Consider the following 16,815-nt stretch of genomic DNA (forward strand, 5'->3'; position numbering starts at 1 on the left):
TGACATCTGTCCCTCGCTGATAAAGACCAGCAGCAGGTGCGGACTCGGTAGAAAATCCACATATTTCGTGCTTCCTGCACTGTAGGATGGGGGGGGGGTAGCGTGATCCTCCCACGCGCTACGTCCCCCTGGTGAAACTCCTCACTGTCAGGTGACAAGAAGCAGCTGGCGACTCCACATGTATGGGAGGAGGCATGTGGTAGTCTGCAGCCCTCCCCGGGTCGGCAGATGGGGTGGAGCAGCAATGGGGATGGCTCGGAAGAGTGGGGTAATTGGCCAAGTACAATTTGGGAGAAAGGGGGGCAAATAACAGTGTTTACTTCTAAGTTGCTGACCTGTGAACTCGTGCCCTCGCAGATTGGCGAACTTGATGTTGGTTGTAACCTAAATAAAAGAACCCAAACCGAGGCTGAGATGAAATTACGACTGGGATTCAGGATCTCCCTGGTCTTGGTCATCCTGGCCTTGACGCTGTCGGGCGAGAGAGTGGGTGCCCAGAGGGCAGGTAAGGCCTCGACACCACGAACACATGATAACAGAACCGGTGACAAGTACAGTTTCTGTTCGAGTGAAACACGCTGATGCTGTTCTCTTAAAACAGGGTGTAAAAACGTCCACTACGACCTGGCGTTTATCCTGGACACCTCCTCCAGCGTGGGGAAGGAGAACTTCGAGAAGATTAGGCAGTGGGTGGCCAACCTGGTGGAGTCTTTCGACGTGGGGCCCGAGACGACGCGCGTGGCCGTGGTGCGCTATAGTGACCGCCCCACCACCGAGTTCAACCTGGGGAGGCACCGGACCCTGGAGGACGTGAAGCGAGCCGCTCGCAACATTCGCTACCTGGGGGGAAATACGATGACGGGGGACGCCATCAGCTACACGACCGAAAACATCTTCACCGAGAGGAACGGGGCCAGGCCCAAAGCCAGGGGCGTCCAGAAGGTGGCCATTCTGCTGACCGACGGCAGGAGCCAGGATTACGTTCTGGAGCCTTCCAGGGAGGCCGCCAGAGCGGGCATCCGGATGTTTGCGGTGGGCATCGGGGAGGCTCTCAAAGTGGAGCTGGAGGAGATCGCCGCCGAGCCGAAGAACGCCCACGTCTTCCACGTGACCGACTTCAACGCCATCGACAAGATCAGGGGCCGGCTGAGGCGGAGGCTGTGCGAGAGTAAGTCGCCGACGAGGCCCGCTTGTCCGCACATTAATGCGGCCTTTTTTGAAGTGGTACAGCTGCCCTCACTCCGAGCAGCGATACATTTCCTTTCACGTAGGGTCTCGTTTTACCCTTTAACCACAAACCACACAAAGACCCCAACCACCACACCCCACCCCGGAGCGGTGGTACTCCATCACACGGCTTGTTTTTTCACTCGGCCTGCTCTTCCCTTCCCTTCCCCCCGGTGCTGCTGTCAGAGTATGAATAGTGTAAGGTGGGGGGATGCTGGAAATGGATGTAAATGACAAGTTTACTAAGCCGGGACATTTCTGTGGTCGGACTGCCCTTGTGACTGCTGCCGTGGTGCGGAGGTGTGTAACGCTGGAAAGCCGGCGTTATTCTGACCTCGATGGTTTTTCCAGAGCGCACCGAGAGAGCCTTTCAGCACACACGGTGTCAAACATACACACACACACACACAGATTTCTTTAGTGATTACAAACAAGTAGGCCAAGTCAGACTTGTAACAAAGGCGTTTCTCTTCTGCAGTAGTTGTGTAGATAGATTGGAAAGCGCGTCCCTACGGTGTGTGTTTGTTCAGCGTGCGAGTGTGTGCACATGCATGTGTACATGTGTGCGTACGTATGACTACGCGTGAGCATGTGTGTATACACGCTACATGTGTGCCCTTGCATTTCTGTATGTGTGTGTGTGTGTGTTTTCATAGAGAAAATGGATGCTTGGCACTGCAGTGTTTGGATTCCGAGCTAAATTTAGGCGGGCAGGGGAGAAGAGGAAGCCTCGGCCACAGACAGTAAATAAAGCGCTGGAAATGACATGATTACACGCTTCGGCTCAGAGATGAGCATCGACAAACTCTTAACTCACTGTCATCTGGCTTCGGTGCCGAGCCCGACACGGCGGTGAAGCCCTGGAAGAGGCTTCACCCTCGTTTAAGGGCCGCGTTTTGGTGCTGTGATGCTGATCCACTCCGTTCCAAACCGATCCATTTTAAAGCCCTCGACCTTTGACCCTGCTCTCTGACACTGCCATAGACCCCGGTCTTCCCACGAAAGGGTCGATGAAGAACACGATCTGCTGTCAGGCCTAGTGTTAACGCGAGAACGACCGGGATTTCACTCCTACCTAAAACGACCACGGGCGGTCAAAATGACCGCCGGTTTTTAAACTCTGTAATTCTGTCAAGATGAATACCCACTTGAGATATTGATGCGTTACACATGTTAGTATGTCTGTTAGGAAACCACTGACACCAAAATTGACATTTTAACAACTTTAATACTATTTCTCAAAAGAGTTTAAAATGGCCGCTGTCCAACGCCTGTAAACACTGCAGCGCCTCGGTGGTAGTCGTGGTGCGTCTGTAGCGGCGTCTGTAACCAGACATGTTGGACATCATCTCAAATCGAGGTTAGACTGTTTCTCCGCACTAGAGGGCGCTAGTGTGTCTCTAGGGCACAGCAATGAACTTCACGAAGGAAATGATGCGACCAACACGCGTCATAGTGACATGATGCGTACGATGACGCGCAAATTACGCGCAGTCATTTTGACCGCTCATGGTCGTTTTGGGTAGATCTTACCATAAATGTTTTTTTTGTGTGTGTGTGCAATTGATCTAAAACCCATTTTAATGCAAATGTATGCAATTTTAGGACATTCAGGGGCGGCAGGTCTGTGCCCCCCCCCCCAACAAAGTTATTAAACTGTGAAAATCCGAAACCGTCAAATTGACAGCCTTGGTCGTTCTAGTGAGGCATATTGACACATATTGTATAGGAAGCCTATTCATGTGCAGCTTTCCGCGGGTTGAATTTACGCCGAAGGGAAGAGGTTAATGGTTTTCCAATGTTTTCATTCTCTAATCTGTCAGATCACCAGAGTGGGTCTCTAAGTATATCAGTGGTCAGCACAACTGCTGCGTGGAGCGACGATGCAAGCTATTTTTGCTCACAAAATTATAGCTCTAATGTTTCAAGGCCGTCCTATGGTACAGTCAGTTCAAGGTCTACGGTATCTTTTTAACATTTTAATCTATGTCTTTTGAAAAAATCGATTGCCCCTTTGATGACTGAGCAGCACAAAGCTCGTGGGTCTGAAATCAGGTCAGAGCACGACACGCTTGACCTTACATGACTCAGTTTTGCCAGTGAAACAGCACATGAGAGACAAAGCATTTTGTAACAATGCTCTCACAGTGTATCATATCATATCATATCATATCATATCATATCATATCATGTCATATCATATCATATCATATCATATCATATCATGTCATGTCATGTCATGTCATATCATATCATGTCATATCATGTCATATCATATCATATCATATCATATCATGTCATGTCATGTCATGTCATGTCATATCATATCATATATCATATCATATCATGTCATATCATGTCATATCATGTCATATCATATCATATCATGTCATATCATATCATATCATATCATATCATGTCATGTCATGTCATATCATGTCATATCATGTCATATCATATCATATCATGTCATATCATATCATATCATATCATATCATATCATGTCATGTCATGTCATATCATATCATATCATATCATGTCATGTCATATCATATCATATCATATCATGTCATATCATATCATATCATATCATATCATGTCATATCCTGTCATATCATATCATATCATATCATGTCATGTCATGTCATGTCATGTCATGTCATATCATATCATATCATATCATATCATATCATGTCATGTCATGTCATATCATATCATATCATATCATATCATATCATGTCATGTCATATCATATCATATCATATCATGTCATGTCATATCATATCATATCATATCATGTCATATCATATCATATCATATCATGTCATATCATGTCATATCATATCATATCATATCATATCATATCATGTCATATCATATCATATCATGTCATATCATATCATATCATATCATATCATATCATATCATATCATATCATATCACATCATATCATATCATATCATAAAAGCAATAATTAGCACTAGAACGACGAAGGCCGCCATTTTGATAGTTTTGGATTTTCAAAGTTTAATAATTTTGTGTGTGTGTGTGTGTGTGTGTGTGGGGGGGGGGGGCCACAGACGTGCCGCTCCCCAAATGCTCCTAAAATTGCATATATTTGCATGAAAATGAGTTTTAGATGAATTGCACAAAATATATGATAAAGATCTAGCTAAAATGACCATGAGCGGTCAGAAAGACGGCTCATAACTTGTGCGCCATGTCACTATTTATGACGTGTGTTGGTCGCATCGTTTCCTTCGCGAAGTTCATTGCTCTGCCCTAGAAACACACTAGTGTTCTCCAGTGCAGAGAAATATTCTAAACTAGATTTTTGGTTATTTCTGTAACCGGTTATTTTGTTGCCCGGTGCCGGATTCGATACGGGGTGTACTGCACCACAAGGCGACATCACCAACCGCTCGGCTAAAGGGTCAGACCCGTTAGCTAGGGGCTAACGTGTCTTATTAGTAGTTCACATTTCCAACATGTCTGGCTACAGACACGAGGCGCTGCAGTATTTACAGGCGTTGGACAGCGGACATTTTAAATTGTTTGAAAAATAGTGTTAAAGTTGTTAAAATGTTAATTTTGGTGTCAGTCGCTTCTTAACAGACATACTAACACATGCAACGCGTTAATATCTCAATTGGGGGTGTATCTCGACAGAGTTATAGAGTTTAAAAACCGGCGGTCATTTTGACCGCCCGTGGTCGTTTTAGGTAGGAGTGAAATCCCGGTCGTTTGCATAAAGAAACGTTTCATTGTTGTGGGTGTGATTGAGTTTTCCGATATGTCTTGAGATATTCAGTGGCAAAGGCCGTGCTTTACATTGCGTCCATTTTTTCTTTGAGGCAGATCCCTAATTTGCATCTCCAGGGCCTCGAGCACAGGAAGTAGCTCTGCTGCTCAGAAGGCCAAGACCCGGCGCTGCTCGTACCAACGCTGCTTTCAGTCTGCCCTACTGTAAGCTGTGGTACACTCACTGGCCTCATAAACAATCCAGACCGTTTCTCTTCAGGGATCTGAAAATACTTTAATAGGCTACTTGTGCAAACAGAGGAGGGAAAGACACCCTTCAACCCAGTTTACACAAATGTCGTCAGGGAATACGTCTGAAATGCAGACAGGGCCGCTTCTGAGGTGAACAGAACATGGAAATACACAGCCATGAACAGCACCGGTCCAAAGGGGCTCAGTGATGTGCATGCACCGCTTTGCTGGGGGGACAAAAAAACCCAAAAAACCCGGCACGTCAACAAATCCTGCAACGGTTAAAAACCCTCTGTCTCTTGACTATTTTGTGATCTGAGTAAATTATAGGTTTCCACACATGGGTCATATTGTATGCCTGGGCATTTTGGCTGTCTGGCAATTTTTATGATATTATCAACTGCAGCTAAAAGTTCCCACTTGTACCCAAAGGCATGTGATTGTGAATTAGAAGACGATCGCCGTCAGTGGGCCAAGTTTATAATGACGAGAGGATCCCGGTTTGCTGTTGTTCTGGCAGGATGCACAGGAGGTTATACAGCTTTTACATGCTAACCCAATGAAAGTGAATTATATTCATAAGCCATTCATCATTTCAAGCCGATGCTTACTGGTATTGGAGTAAAACATTATTCCTGTTCATGTTGTGAAGAGGTAAACACGCCGCCTTGGCACGAACAGACTGTTAAAGTAAACGTATACAGATAGGTCATCCTTTCTTACTGTCACCACTGGTCTAGCATGGGCAGGCCAGGCTTCTGAAATATGTGTGTGTGGAAATCTAAACCCGTTAGCTCTTGGGCGTATGGATGTTCCCCTCGACTCCGCTGGATCCATCTGCAGGTCCCCGGGCGGTCCGCAGGCCGGCCGTGACACATGGCCTCGGATTACACACATGGACCTGATCCGCCCGTGTGGAAACCAACCAACGCCCTCCAATCAATCAACCTCCTCATCAGCTGTCAGACTGTTTAATATAAAACCCACCAACAAAACCATAGCTTCATTAGTTTTCCTAAAGGTTAAGTCAGTAATTTATAATGTGTGGGTGGTGTAGCGGTCTATTCCGTTGCCTACCAACACAGGGAGTGTGGGTTCGAATCCCCGTGTTACCTCCGGCTTGGCCGGGCATCCCTACAGACACAACTGGCCGTGTGTGTGGGTGGGAAGCCAGATGTGGGTATATGTCCTGGTCGCTGCACTAGCGCCTCCTCTGGGTGGTCGGAGCCTGTTCGGGGAGGGGATTGGGGGGAATAGCGTGATCCTCCCACATGCTACGTCCCCCTGGTGAAACTCCCCACTGTCAGGGGAAAGAAGCGGCTGGCGACTCCACATATATGGGAGGAGGCATGTGGTAGCCTGCAGCCCTCCCCGGATCGGCAGAGGGGGTGGAGCAGCGACCGGGACGGCTCGGAAGAGTGGGGTAATTGGCCGGGTACAATTGGGAAGAAAAAAGGGGGGGGCAGTAACTTACAAGTTATGTAATTAGACTGTGTAAATAAGTGCCACTCCCTAGTTATCATTTAACAGTGCACACTGATTGTATGTATTCACAAATAGCCTCCCATACACAGCTTGTCTCATTCAGAAACTGTTGTCATTTTTCCTCAGATGTGCTGTGTCCAAACATGAAGGTGCAACCTGATCGATTTAAGTCCAGCAGTACCAGTTATGGTCTTGGAGAGGTTCCAGGTATGTGCAAATTGATGCTTTTTTTCCCTCTCCCACAAACACAGGGCTCACTTCTCAGCATGAGAACCGGTGGATGACGGGAATTTCTCAACACAGTCATCTGGATGTTCGGCCACAGAACGTTTCATTCTGCATATCCAGCCAGAACGTGAAATGAACGGTGTATCGCTGAACAGAAAAACAACAGCTTTACTTCTCCAAGCCTATGGAAGTCCTTCGCTGATGTCCACGGGCCAGTTTTACACATATCTGAGAGCCCGGATAGCAAAATTGCTGTGGCCCGGACCCGTCCCACACTGACACTTTCATCTGGCCCACATACCGCGTGGAATGATGGCACTTGGGCGGTCCGCTCCTGTTTGCCAGATCTGGGCCAGAACCAAGCCATAGCTATGCCACACGTGCCACATATTTGCCAAAGGTGCCCCATATTTGTTTTGTGACATTTGGGCCATATTCACCAATTAACACACGGGCCACTTCAGGGTCACATCCATTTTGTCAGGGCCAGAAGAAGGCCATCAGTGCCTGAAGTGGCCCACATCCGGATGCTATCTGGGAAGGTAGCGAGCATTTCTTAAACGTTTGGAGCACGTGTGCCAGCCAAAACAGGATCATAGACATTATAGAAGACAAAGTGTACAATCATCTGAACTAACCATATAGTAACACATCTGCAATTTGCAGCTTAGCCGCTGATTAAACCGGTGCGCTACGTATTGTGTCATCATAGCGGTCCTTAATCATTTACGTCTAGGTGCAGCGTGTCGGCTGCTTCTGAGAAATGCCAAGTAATGTTCAACCACATAGATAGGATGTTGTTTGAGTGTCTTCTGGGGCTCTGACTTCCTGTCCAGCATATGCCTCCTATACACATCCATCACGCTAAATGAAAAAACAGACACACAGAAACGACTGAATGCTGCCGTAGGACTTCATGGAAGGAGACGTTCATACGCAGTCGATGCAATGCTGCACAATCGACGGGTCTCCGAGGATTTGCCACGGTGGAAACTGACATGAAGTGTTGGGAATACTAGTCAACAGCAAAGTCGACTGTTTACTTGTCAAGCTATTTAAATGACTAGTAGTAATGGAAGTGTTGTTTGTTGGCCAGGATTATTGTCAGGAATCAGGAACACTTTGTTTGTCATTTAATTTCATGTACATAGGGGTGCAAAACAAAGACAAAAAGCACATATCCAAAAACTACAAGAACTTCAAGAATGTACATACTAACTAACTCATATATATATATAAAAAAAATCACTGTCCAAGGGAACGAACGCCAGCCAGGATGACTGTCCGAACTGCTGGTCCGCATGAGCTAGCAGTTAGCTTAGCCTGCCCTGCTTCCGCGTCCTGCCAGACTGCCCTCGGTGTTCCCTCCTTGGCTGTAGCTCCAGGCAGGGCCGTGGTCCCTGGGCCCACCGGAGGCAGCAGACCAGGCTCCCCCCAGCCGATCCAATGCCCTGTTTTGTGGCCCCTGTTTTGGGTTCACACTAAGCCGTTGAGTTAGTTGGTGATCTATAGAATAACTGACATTCACCTCACTTCAGAATTTGTCCGTACAAGCTGAAGTGACCATTAGGGAATGCAATAGCTAGCCTATCAAGGGTGATTTAGAAATATACCTATACTGGAAAGCTGATGTTTAAACTCTTTGCAGCATCCCTTCCCATTGGCGTGGGACAGTATCTCATACTGCAGACAGGACCGGTGAAAACTATATGCTCATGCTTTCCCCCTAAGAAGCAAAAAAAGAAGGACAAATAAATCTCTGGAACCTGTTGTTTAAGCAGCCTTAAAACCTCATTATTCATGCTATGAAGTGAGGCTGATGAAGTATGAATTTGTCTTTAGGGTGTGTTTTCTTGTTAGAGCTAGTGCTCAAAGTTCTCAAGTTACGCTGGAATTATTTTCATTTTTACATAATGAAATATTCTCATTGCATTAGCCGACAAAATGGAAGCGATTAACTTAAGTTTATTATTTGTTTCATCTTGCAACTTGGTTGGCTTTGTTACTTCCGATGGTCATCTCATCAGGCTTCCCAGCACCTGGTCTCAGCATGTTGCCGTACCTTTGGGTTTGCCAAACCCTCGTCTGTCGAATAGCTTAAATGAAAATATCGAAAATCACTTGCGCAAAGAAAAAAAAAAACCCAGACAGAAATCAACTTTATTAAAACAATTTGTGAAGCTACGTTTGTCTTTCAAGAGAACTGAACAGCAACCATGTGGGACTGAGAGACGTGAGTTGACCCATTCGACCTTTAACTGCAACTATCTACACAAGACACTGGCTGATTCGAACCGTGAACCTGGGTTTACTGCTTCTGATGTTGAAATATTTGTCAGTGAAGATCTTTTACATGCTTGTTCTGCCATCTCTTTGCTACCCACAATAGCAACGGGTGGCACGGTGCGGTGGTCCAGTGGTCAGCACTGCTGCCTCACAGCAAGAAGGTCCTGGGTTCGAACCCCAGGCCATCCCAGGTCCTTTCTGTGTGGAGTTTGCATGTCCTCCCCGTGTCTGCTTGGGTTTCCTCCAGGTGCTCCAGTTTTCTCTCACCATCATAAAGACATGCATGCTAGGGTTAATACTCCTGTCCGTGCCCCTGAGCAAGGCAATAGAAAGAAGAACCGGAGTTGGTCCACGGGTGCTGCAGCTGCCCCCTGTTCCTATACAATAGGATGGGGTAAATGCAGAGAACAAATTCATTGTACCCTGCACAATGATACGAATTAAGTGGCTTTCTTCTTCTTCTCATCCACTATAGCTTTGCTTTTTGCTCATATTCACTCTTCTGCCTTTGCCTGGCGAGCAAGTTAAACACAACGACCTATATGATTTGTCTGCAAAGTCCTACTCAACAATATGCGGTAACACTGGCATCTATAAAAGTGTTTTGAGCCATGCCTCTTTATAATGGAAAATGAACGAGTTTTTCATTAAATGCAGTCTGTCACAGCACAAGTTCGGGCGATTAGGACGTAACGTCATGTGGAATTGAGTTAACATTCACAACCTTTGTTTTGTGAACTTTTCAGTAATCACGCAGGCACAGCAAAGCTGCTGCAAATGAAAAATGTCACTTATAATTAGCATTTACAGATTAGCCTGATGCTAGCTTCTTACCCATATCGGTGGTATAGCTTACAGGCCTTTCCTTTAAAATGTAAAGGTGGTATTCATTTGGGAAAATTATCGCATAGATCTTCTTCTTCTTCTTCTTCTTCTTCTTCTTCTTCTTCTTCTTCTTCTTCTTCTTCTTCCATCAGTACCCCATGAGGGCACAGCACCGATGGCAGCCGTTATTAACCCGGGCCTTGACCGACCTGGTCAAGTGATCCGTGATCCCATAGATCATGGTGTCCAAATCTAGTATTTAAGGAGGTGGAGAGCAAAACCCCATTCAACTGATTTTCCTGTAGAGACAGAGCGGAAGGGAACCCATAACTAAGGCAACTTGTGGGGCTAGTGTGTAGAAAAAGACGTCATGTGAACCTCTCCGCCGTGGCCCCCGCAGGCCTGTTCCCTACTCTTATGCGCAGTAATTCTATACAACTAATGTCAAGGCTAATCCTAAATGTTTATCATTTCACAGCCAAGAAGAGTGTAGGTTAGGAGAAGCTAGTATTTAACATGTGTTGTTTAGTCTGACCCTTCAGATATATTAAAAAAAGACGCAAAGAATAAAGCCCTGGTGTCACTGCGGCGCTGTGCCCACAGTGGGCGGCTGCAAGCGAGGGGAGCAGCCGTCCACTTCACAGACGTTGCCATCTGTGCGGATCAAAGAATGCAGCGTTGCCTCTCCCAGTCGGCGGACTCATCTGGCTCTCCCCGCAGATCACCCCTTTGGTCGCTTTCTGTGCCGTCCAAAATAACTTACGGGTTGATTACACACTATTCCTTGCCAGTCCAAATTACAGGTCTGCGCTTTAAGATGGCTGCAAACGGTCCCAGAAGCAGCACGGGAGCGCGTTTGCACGGCGAGAGAGGAAACACGGGTTTTAGAAAGGAGTATCGCAGCTGCGGAAAGGCAGGGCAAGCAGTCAGCCTCACCTCCATCACCTGGTCCTAGAGGATAGGCTCTACCAGACAGCACGGCCGCAGTAGGTCACTTACACAGTAGGCATATCAGAGACACGTTGTGGCCTTCAGTGACGGATAAAGTGCTTTTTAAAGCTCCTCTATCCTCGAGGGAATTCCACGTGTTACGAGGCCCTGGTTTTTGGTGTTATTTTCTGCTCTGTTGTAATGATGTATGAGCAGATCGACCGCCTTGCCACCTGTTTGCCGGCTATTTCCACGGAGCTCAGTGAGTTTTAGCGCAACTCTCACGTTACCGCATTGGAGGTGCGTACATCAGGCCTAACGTCTCCTGATCACGGACCAAACAATACACACGAGTGGGTCACAGATGTGTTGCTCGTATTGAACACGTAGGAGGGCTGGCGTCGGATACTCGGCTCGCTGTAAAAGTGGCGGAGTAATACTGACACGGTACGCTCGCAGTTCGCCCCACAAAACATAACCGCGGACTTTCTCCGAGATTTTATGGGTACACTGGCAACACGAGTTCGACGTCTGATCCCGCTGGCCGTTGCCGTAGTGCTGGTTTATTATACAAGGGCGTGTCCTTTGCAAACCTCTTAAATTGCCATGGTTTGACCATTTCACACACACACACACACACACGCGCACACGCACACACACGATGACATCATATCTGGTCACTTGTTACTTCTGGAGGCATACTGAACGCTGAAAGGCAAAATGAATACCTCCACTTTCCATTTAATCAGCAATAATGACAGGGGTGAGACAAATGAGGACAAACTTTATAAAAGCTGCAACGATAGTGGCTGTAGGGTGTGGTGGGACTGATCTAATTAAATATTGGCAGCCCTCAGAACCGTGACCATAACACTACACAACCTTTCATATGATTGGACTTTTTTTTAATGTATGTGTGTGTGTTTTACACAAGTGGGATAGTGATACACTCAGTGACACAGAAAAGGTGATTTCTCCTTATTGCTGCAGGATTTGACCTGATGGACTACTTCAACGTCAGAGACGTTTTGGGGACCAAGGTCGACGAAGGCCAGAGTTCTTATGTTCGTCTTGGGACTATGCCGATTGTGCAACAAACAGAGTAAGTGACCACCCAGTAACGTTCCCCCGAACACAATTGGATACTGTTGTATACTGCAGGGTTTCTCAACCGGGGGTCCGCGGACCCCTAGTGGTCCGTGGTGTAATTGCAAGGGGTCCGTGAAAATAAAATATCTTTAAAAGAAGATCCTATGACATTTATAGAAATAGGATTATTTTACTCAAATGTGACTGAGACCTTTATCTACCTAAACTATAAAGGGTAACAGGCCTGTTTTCTCTAATTACATCTGTTTCACAAGTGTAATTTATTGTATTTTAATAAGAGATCTCGCTCCCGTTTGCATTGTTAAAAGTTACTGCATAACAATTCTGTTGTTACATATATCTGAAAGTTACTGAATACATATTCTGTTTTGTTACATATATCTGAAAGTTACTGAATACATATTCTGTTTTGTTACATATATCTGAAAGGCAGAGTTCCCGGAAAACGGGTACGAAAAATAATCACGCCTGCCCGGCATGTTGAATCAGCGGTGGAAGCCCGTCGGTGAGAGCGATCACTCTGATTGGCTGTTCAGTTTAGCGGGTCAACGCACGAGAAGAGAAACGGAAGTTACGAAAGCAAGCAAACGACGTGCAGTACACGTCGTATCGAATCCCGCACCGGGCAAGAAAATAACCGGTTACATTGGTGGCAGCGGTGGGATCCGGAAGTGTGCAGATCATCAGAAGTCTCTTCGGAGCGCGGGAATAACAAAGCGCGAGGGCGCGCTTCCGGGGAGGGTGACGACTGTAAACTACTAATAAGACACGTTAGCCCCTAGCTAACGGGTCTGACCCTTTAGCCGAGCGGTTAGTGACGTCGCCTTGTGGTGCAGTACACCCCGTATCGAATCCCGCACCGGGCGAGAAAATAACCGGTTACACAACAACAAGTGACCCGGGTCGTCCGGGCAGCATAACGGTCTATTCCGCTGCCAACCAACACGGGGATCGCTGGATCGAATCCCCGTGTTAACTCCGGCGTGGTCGGCGTCCCTACAGACACAGTTGGCCGTGTCTGCGGGTGGGAAGTCGGATGTGGGTATTTGTCCTGGTTGCGGAGAGGGGGTGTGGAGCAGCGACCGGGACGGCTCAAGAAGAGAGGGGGGGATTGGCCGGATACAATTGGGGAGGAAAAAGGGGGGACATTTTACACGTGACCAGCGGTGCAGGGCAGACGTGAGTTGATTGCGTACAGGCGCGTTTGCGTTTATAGAACAGCCAATAGGAACGCCCTGTCTCTGAAGTGACCCGTGATTGGCTAAAATCTGCTGTCCCGGGCTGGATTTGTAAAGGCTGGAGGTGCAGAAGTCTCGTTTTCTCTCAGCCCACATGAAGTACAATATTCTGAAAGGTTGTTATGGAATTTTTGCCCAATGGTAAAAAAAAAACAAAAAAAACCTGCCTATCCCAGCTTTAAGTAAAAATGCCTGCTGAGAAAGTAGCATACGTCTGTTGGAATGGGGCACAGGTAGCATCCCAGAGCCTGCCTACTGTTGTTATGTGTCATGATGAGTAACGAATAGTCTGGCCCTAGTTCCAATTCCCATTTAACAGAGGCATTTTCAAATCAGAAGTCATTTGCCATTAGTAAAACATAATTTTTGGCTCTGTCAGGGATGTATTGTAAAACCGAATTTTTATTTTACGGCGCATAACATTTTAATGGCAGACACAGTGCCTATTCAGATTAGTTTGTACTGACGTGTTTGAATATTGTGCCAAGTCTGATTCCTTATGCACGCGTGAAATATGCCACCATAATAATTACAGCCTAGTTTACTGATAAATAATTAATATTCATTAATTAATGGGCAGATTAAAGCTGTACAAATAAATAAATTCCATTAGTCAACGACTAATTAAATCCTTTCAAACTGTTTTGTAATTTTTTTTATTAATTAATCTATTAGTTATTTAGTGATATTGATTCACTGAAGTAGGCCATGTCGATGGTGGAGACACACAGAAGGGGCCATATCTTCTGGTTTAAGCTGATTCATGATGTGTCATCTGAATGATGTTATGTGCTTTCTTTACACAGGGATGTGTTTCCTCAAGGTCTGCCAGACGAATACGCTTTTGTCACAACGTTCAAATTCCGTAAAACCTCCCGGCGTGAAGACTGGTACCTGTGGCAAGTTTTTGACAAATATGGAATCCCACAGGTGGGTGCAACCAAACGCTGACATGAAAGACCAACTGTTTCTGAATCCACATCAGACACAATGAGAGGGTCAGGTCAAATGAAGGTCAAATCACAGACTATTACCTTTCATGCATGGGTGCTAAGCATGTAATCGTTCGACATGTAATTCCTCATCATATTATGTGTCCTCGTAAAGAACAATAAACGGCAACAATATGAATACATGTCGTCGCTCATATGCATTGGCTGCTGGCAACGACAACACGAACTGCCTGTGATCTCTCAGGTATCTATTCGCTTGGATGGCGAGAACAAGGCGGTGGAGTACAATGCTGTTGGACTGACCAAGGACGCGGTGAGATCTGTGTTCAAGAACCCAGAAGTGGACAATCTCTTTGATCGCAGCTGGCACAAGATAGCCCTCAGTGTGGAGGCCAAGTCTGTGTCTCTGTACCTGGACTGCAAACACATCCAGACTCTGCCCATTGAAGATCGAGAGGATATCGATATCCAAGGGAAGACGGTCATCGGGAAGAGGCTCTATGACAGCGTGCCAATTGATGTGAGTCTTTCTCCCACGTGGAGCGACTGCTCCATAGCACTTGAGATGCAATGGAAATACGTTCACCCAAGTCAGCATTATCATTTATGATGATTCATTTCAGAGCGCTGCCGATTCAGTGCCCGAGACGCCGTTGTAGCCGTTCACAAGCCAAGAACACTCTCGGTTGTTTCGTCGGTCTGCTTCTGAATACATTTTCTGTGCAACTCTGCCCGTGTAGTTTGACCTCCAGAGAATGGTGATTTATTGCGACTCCAAACATGCAGAACTGGAAACCTGCTGTGATTTACCCAACGGGCCGGTGAGTGTTTCACATCTTCTCTTCCTTCCTGTCAATGTGCCTGAAATATTCCAGGAACATTTTTTTCCCATTATGACTGTTTCACACTTGTTCATCACAACGGTACATCCACTCGGTACAATCAATTTGTATTCGCTGTGCCGTTTCAGTGCCCCAAGAAAGTAGTGACAGCGGAGCCTCCTCTGGAGATTCCTACCCCAACACCCACAGTTGTGGAGCAGAAGAGAGGGCCCGAAGCCAACTGCTCCTGCCCCCGTGGAGTGAGGGTAAGACCCGTACGCCGTGTTCTCGTTAACTGATCCTCAAAAGCTCCCTCATCTCCACAAATCAATGGAAAATGTTCATTTCTCGGCTTTTCCAAAGACGCCTGTATCTCCGTTTCCCACAGGGTGAGGTCGGTGCACCTGGTGTTGCAGGTCCTAAGGGTGAAAAGGTCTTCTACCGCTCCTTTTGAGTAATATTTTGTGTGCTGCAAAATATTCAATCTTCCTATTGATTCTGAGCTGTTTTTCCAAAGTCCTTTTCATCATGCTACGTGCCTTATCTTTTCAGGGTGGCCCTGGCCTGCAGGGGGCCATTGGACCGACTGGTCTCAAAGGAGAAAAAGGCGAAACTGTATGAAACAGTCATGATCTTGAATGAGTACTTCATTTCTGACCTTACTTTGAAAAGAAGAGAGACGGCTGATTGAGTTAAACTTGTGTTTTAGTTGCTGTGACCACAATTTTAGGATCAACATGAGAAAAGCTGTTGTCAGTAAATTCAGTTTTGAATGAAGTTGTTGGTTTAAATATAGCTTCACTGACGTAAAATTGCACCTCCTCCTCCCTCTCCTTCACCCTCTTTCTGCTTTCCTCCCCGCCTCGATAATAATTGATCCCTGTCGATTAATTATTTGCAGGGCAAAGTACTCTCTGTCAAAGGGGACAGAGGTGAGAAGGTAAGAAAGCCTTTCACCTGCTAGAAAGCACTCCTGACAATGCATGACCTCCACTTCTCGACCCCCGGTGCACCCGTCTGTCTCCCTGCCTATTTCTAATACCTCCCCTTACCCATGAATAATCTCTCTAATCCTAAAGGTGGAGAAGAACTCCAGTTATTACTACTTTTTTTAAAGGTATTGCATTTCTCGTCTCATCTTTTAGGGCGTGGTAGGGGAAATGTGCATGGCTATGTTATAGTCTGAATTACAGGACAGGTTGCCACAGAATGCGGGCCCATGCGGACGCCCACCCAGTCCGTTAAAATCACAGACTCTGTGTTGCTTGGCAGTGCCAGTGGAGAGCCTCACGGTATAATTTATTGCCTCGAGACAAAATCCGAAGCATGTATCATACAGACTGTCCGGAGAGGGATACTTAAAATGGCCACAAGTGGTCTGGAACAGGGGCTCCAGAGCTATTTTGTTCCTCTACATATCTGCTCGGGTTATTTTGGTAATTGAGAGCGAACCTGCTTGGAAAAAGCATCTTGAATGATACAGGGGCACAGAAAACAGCACCGTGCATGTACAATTTGGCTTTACGTTGAATTTCGTGTTACACCACCAAGATCAATTTAGAGCTCTTAGTTCGGCTACTCTGCTCTTGTACGTGAGTCGCCACAGCTGAGGAAGTAAATCAAGAGTGGTCTTGCTGCAAGACAGCTGGAAAGCTCAAATCACAGCTAGATTTGTAGCGACGCTTGATTTCATAGTAAGATCTCTTTTTTTCTCTGTTG

General features: G+C 46.3%; 1 protein-coding gene across 1 annotated transcript in view; it reads left to right on the forward strand.

Moving 5' to 3' along the window:
- Positions 1 to 414: 414 nt before the first annotated feature.
- col22a1 (collagen, type XXII, alpha 1) overlaps positions 415 to 16,815 on the forward strand; it is a 63,606-nt gene continuing 47,205 nt past the window's right edge. The window contains exons 1-11 of the mRNA XM_056297959.1: positions 415 to 505; positions 602 to 1,168; positions 6,832 to 6,912; positions 11,965 to 12,076; positions 14,129 to 14,252; positions 14,520 to 14,795; positions 15,016 to 15,096; positions 15,246 to 15,362; positions 15,485 to 15,529; positions 15,649 to 15,711; positions 15,998 to 16,036. Coding sequence (XP_056153934.1) covers positions 415 to 505; positions 602 to 1,168; positions 6,832 to 6,912; positions 11,965 to 12,076; positions 14,129 to 14,252; positions 14,520 to 14,795; positions 15,016 to 15,096; positions 15,246 to 15,362; positions 15,485 to 15,529; positions 15,649 to 15,711; positions 15,998 to 16,036 — 1,596 coding nt within the window. The remainder of the gene's footprint in view (positions 506 to 601; positions 1,169 to 6,831; positions 6,913 to 11,964; positions 12,077 to 14,128; positions 14,253 to 14,519; positions 14,796 to 15,015; positions 15,097 to 15,245; positions 15,363 to 15,484; positions 15,530 to 15,648; positions 15,712 to 15,997; positions 16,037 to 16,815) is intronic.

Source organism: Lampris incognitus, chromosome 18 (genome assembly GCF_029633865.1).
Source record: "Lampris incognitus isolate fLamInc1 chromosome 18, fLamInc1.hap2, whole genome shotgun sequence".
In the NCBI taxonomy this organism is placed as follows: domain Eukaryota; kingdom Metazoa; phylum Chordata; class Actinopteri; order Lampriformes; family Lampridae; genus Lampris; species Lampris incognitus.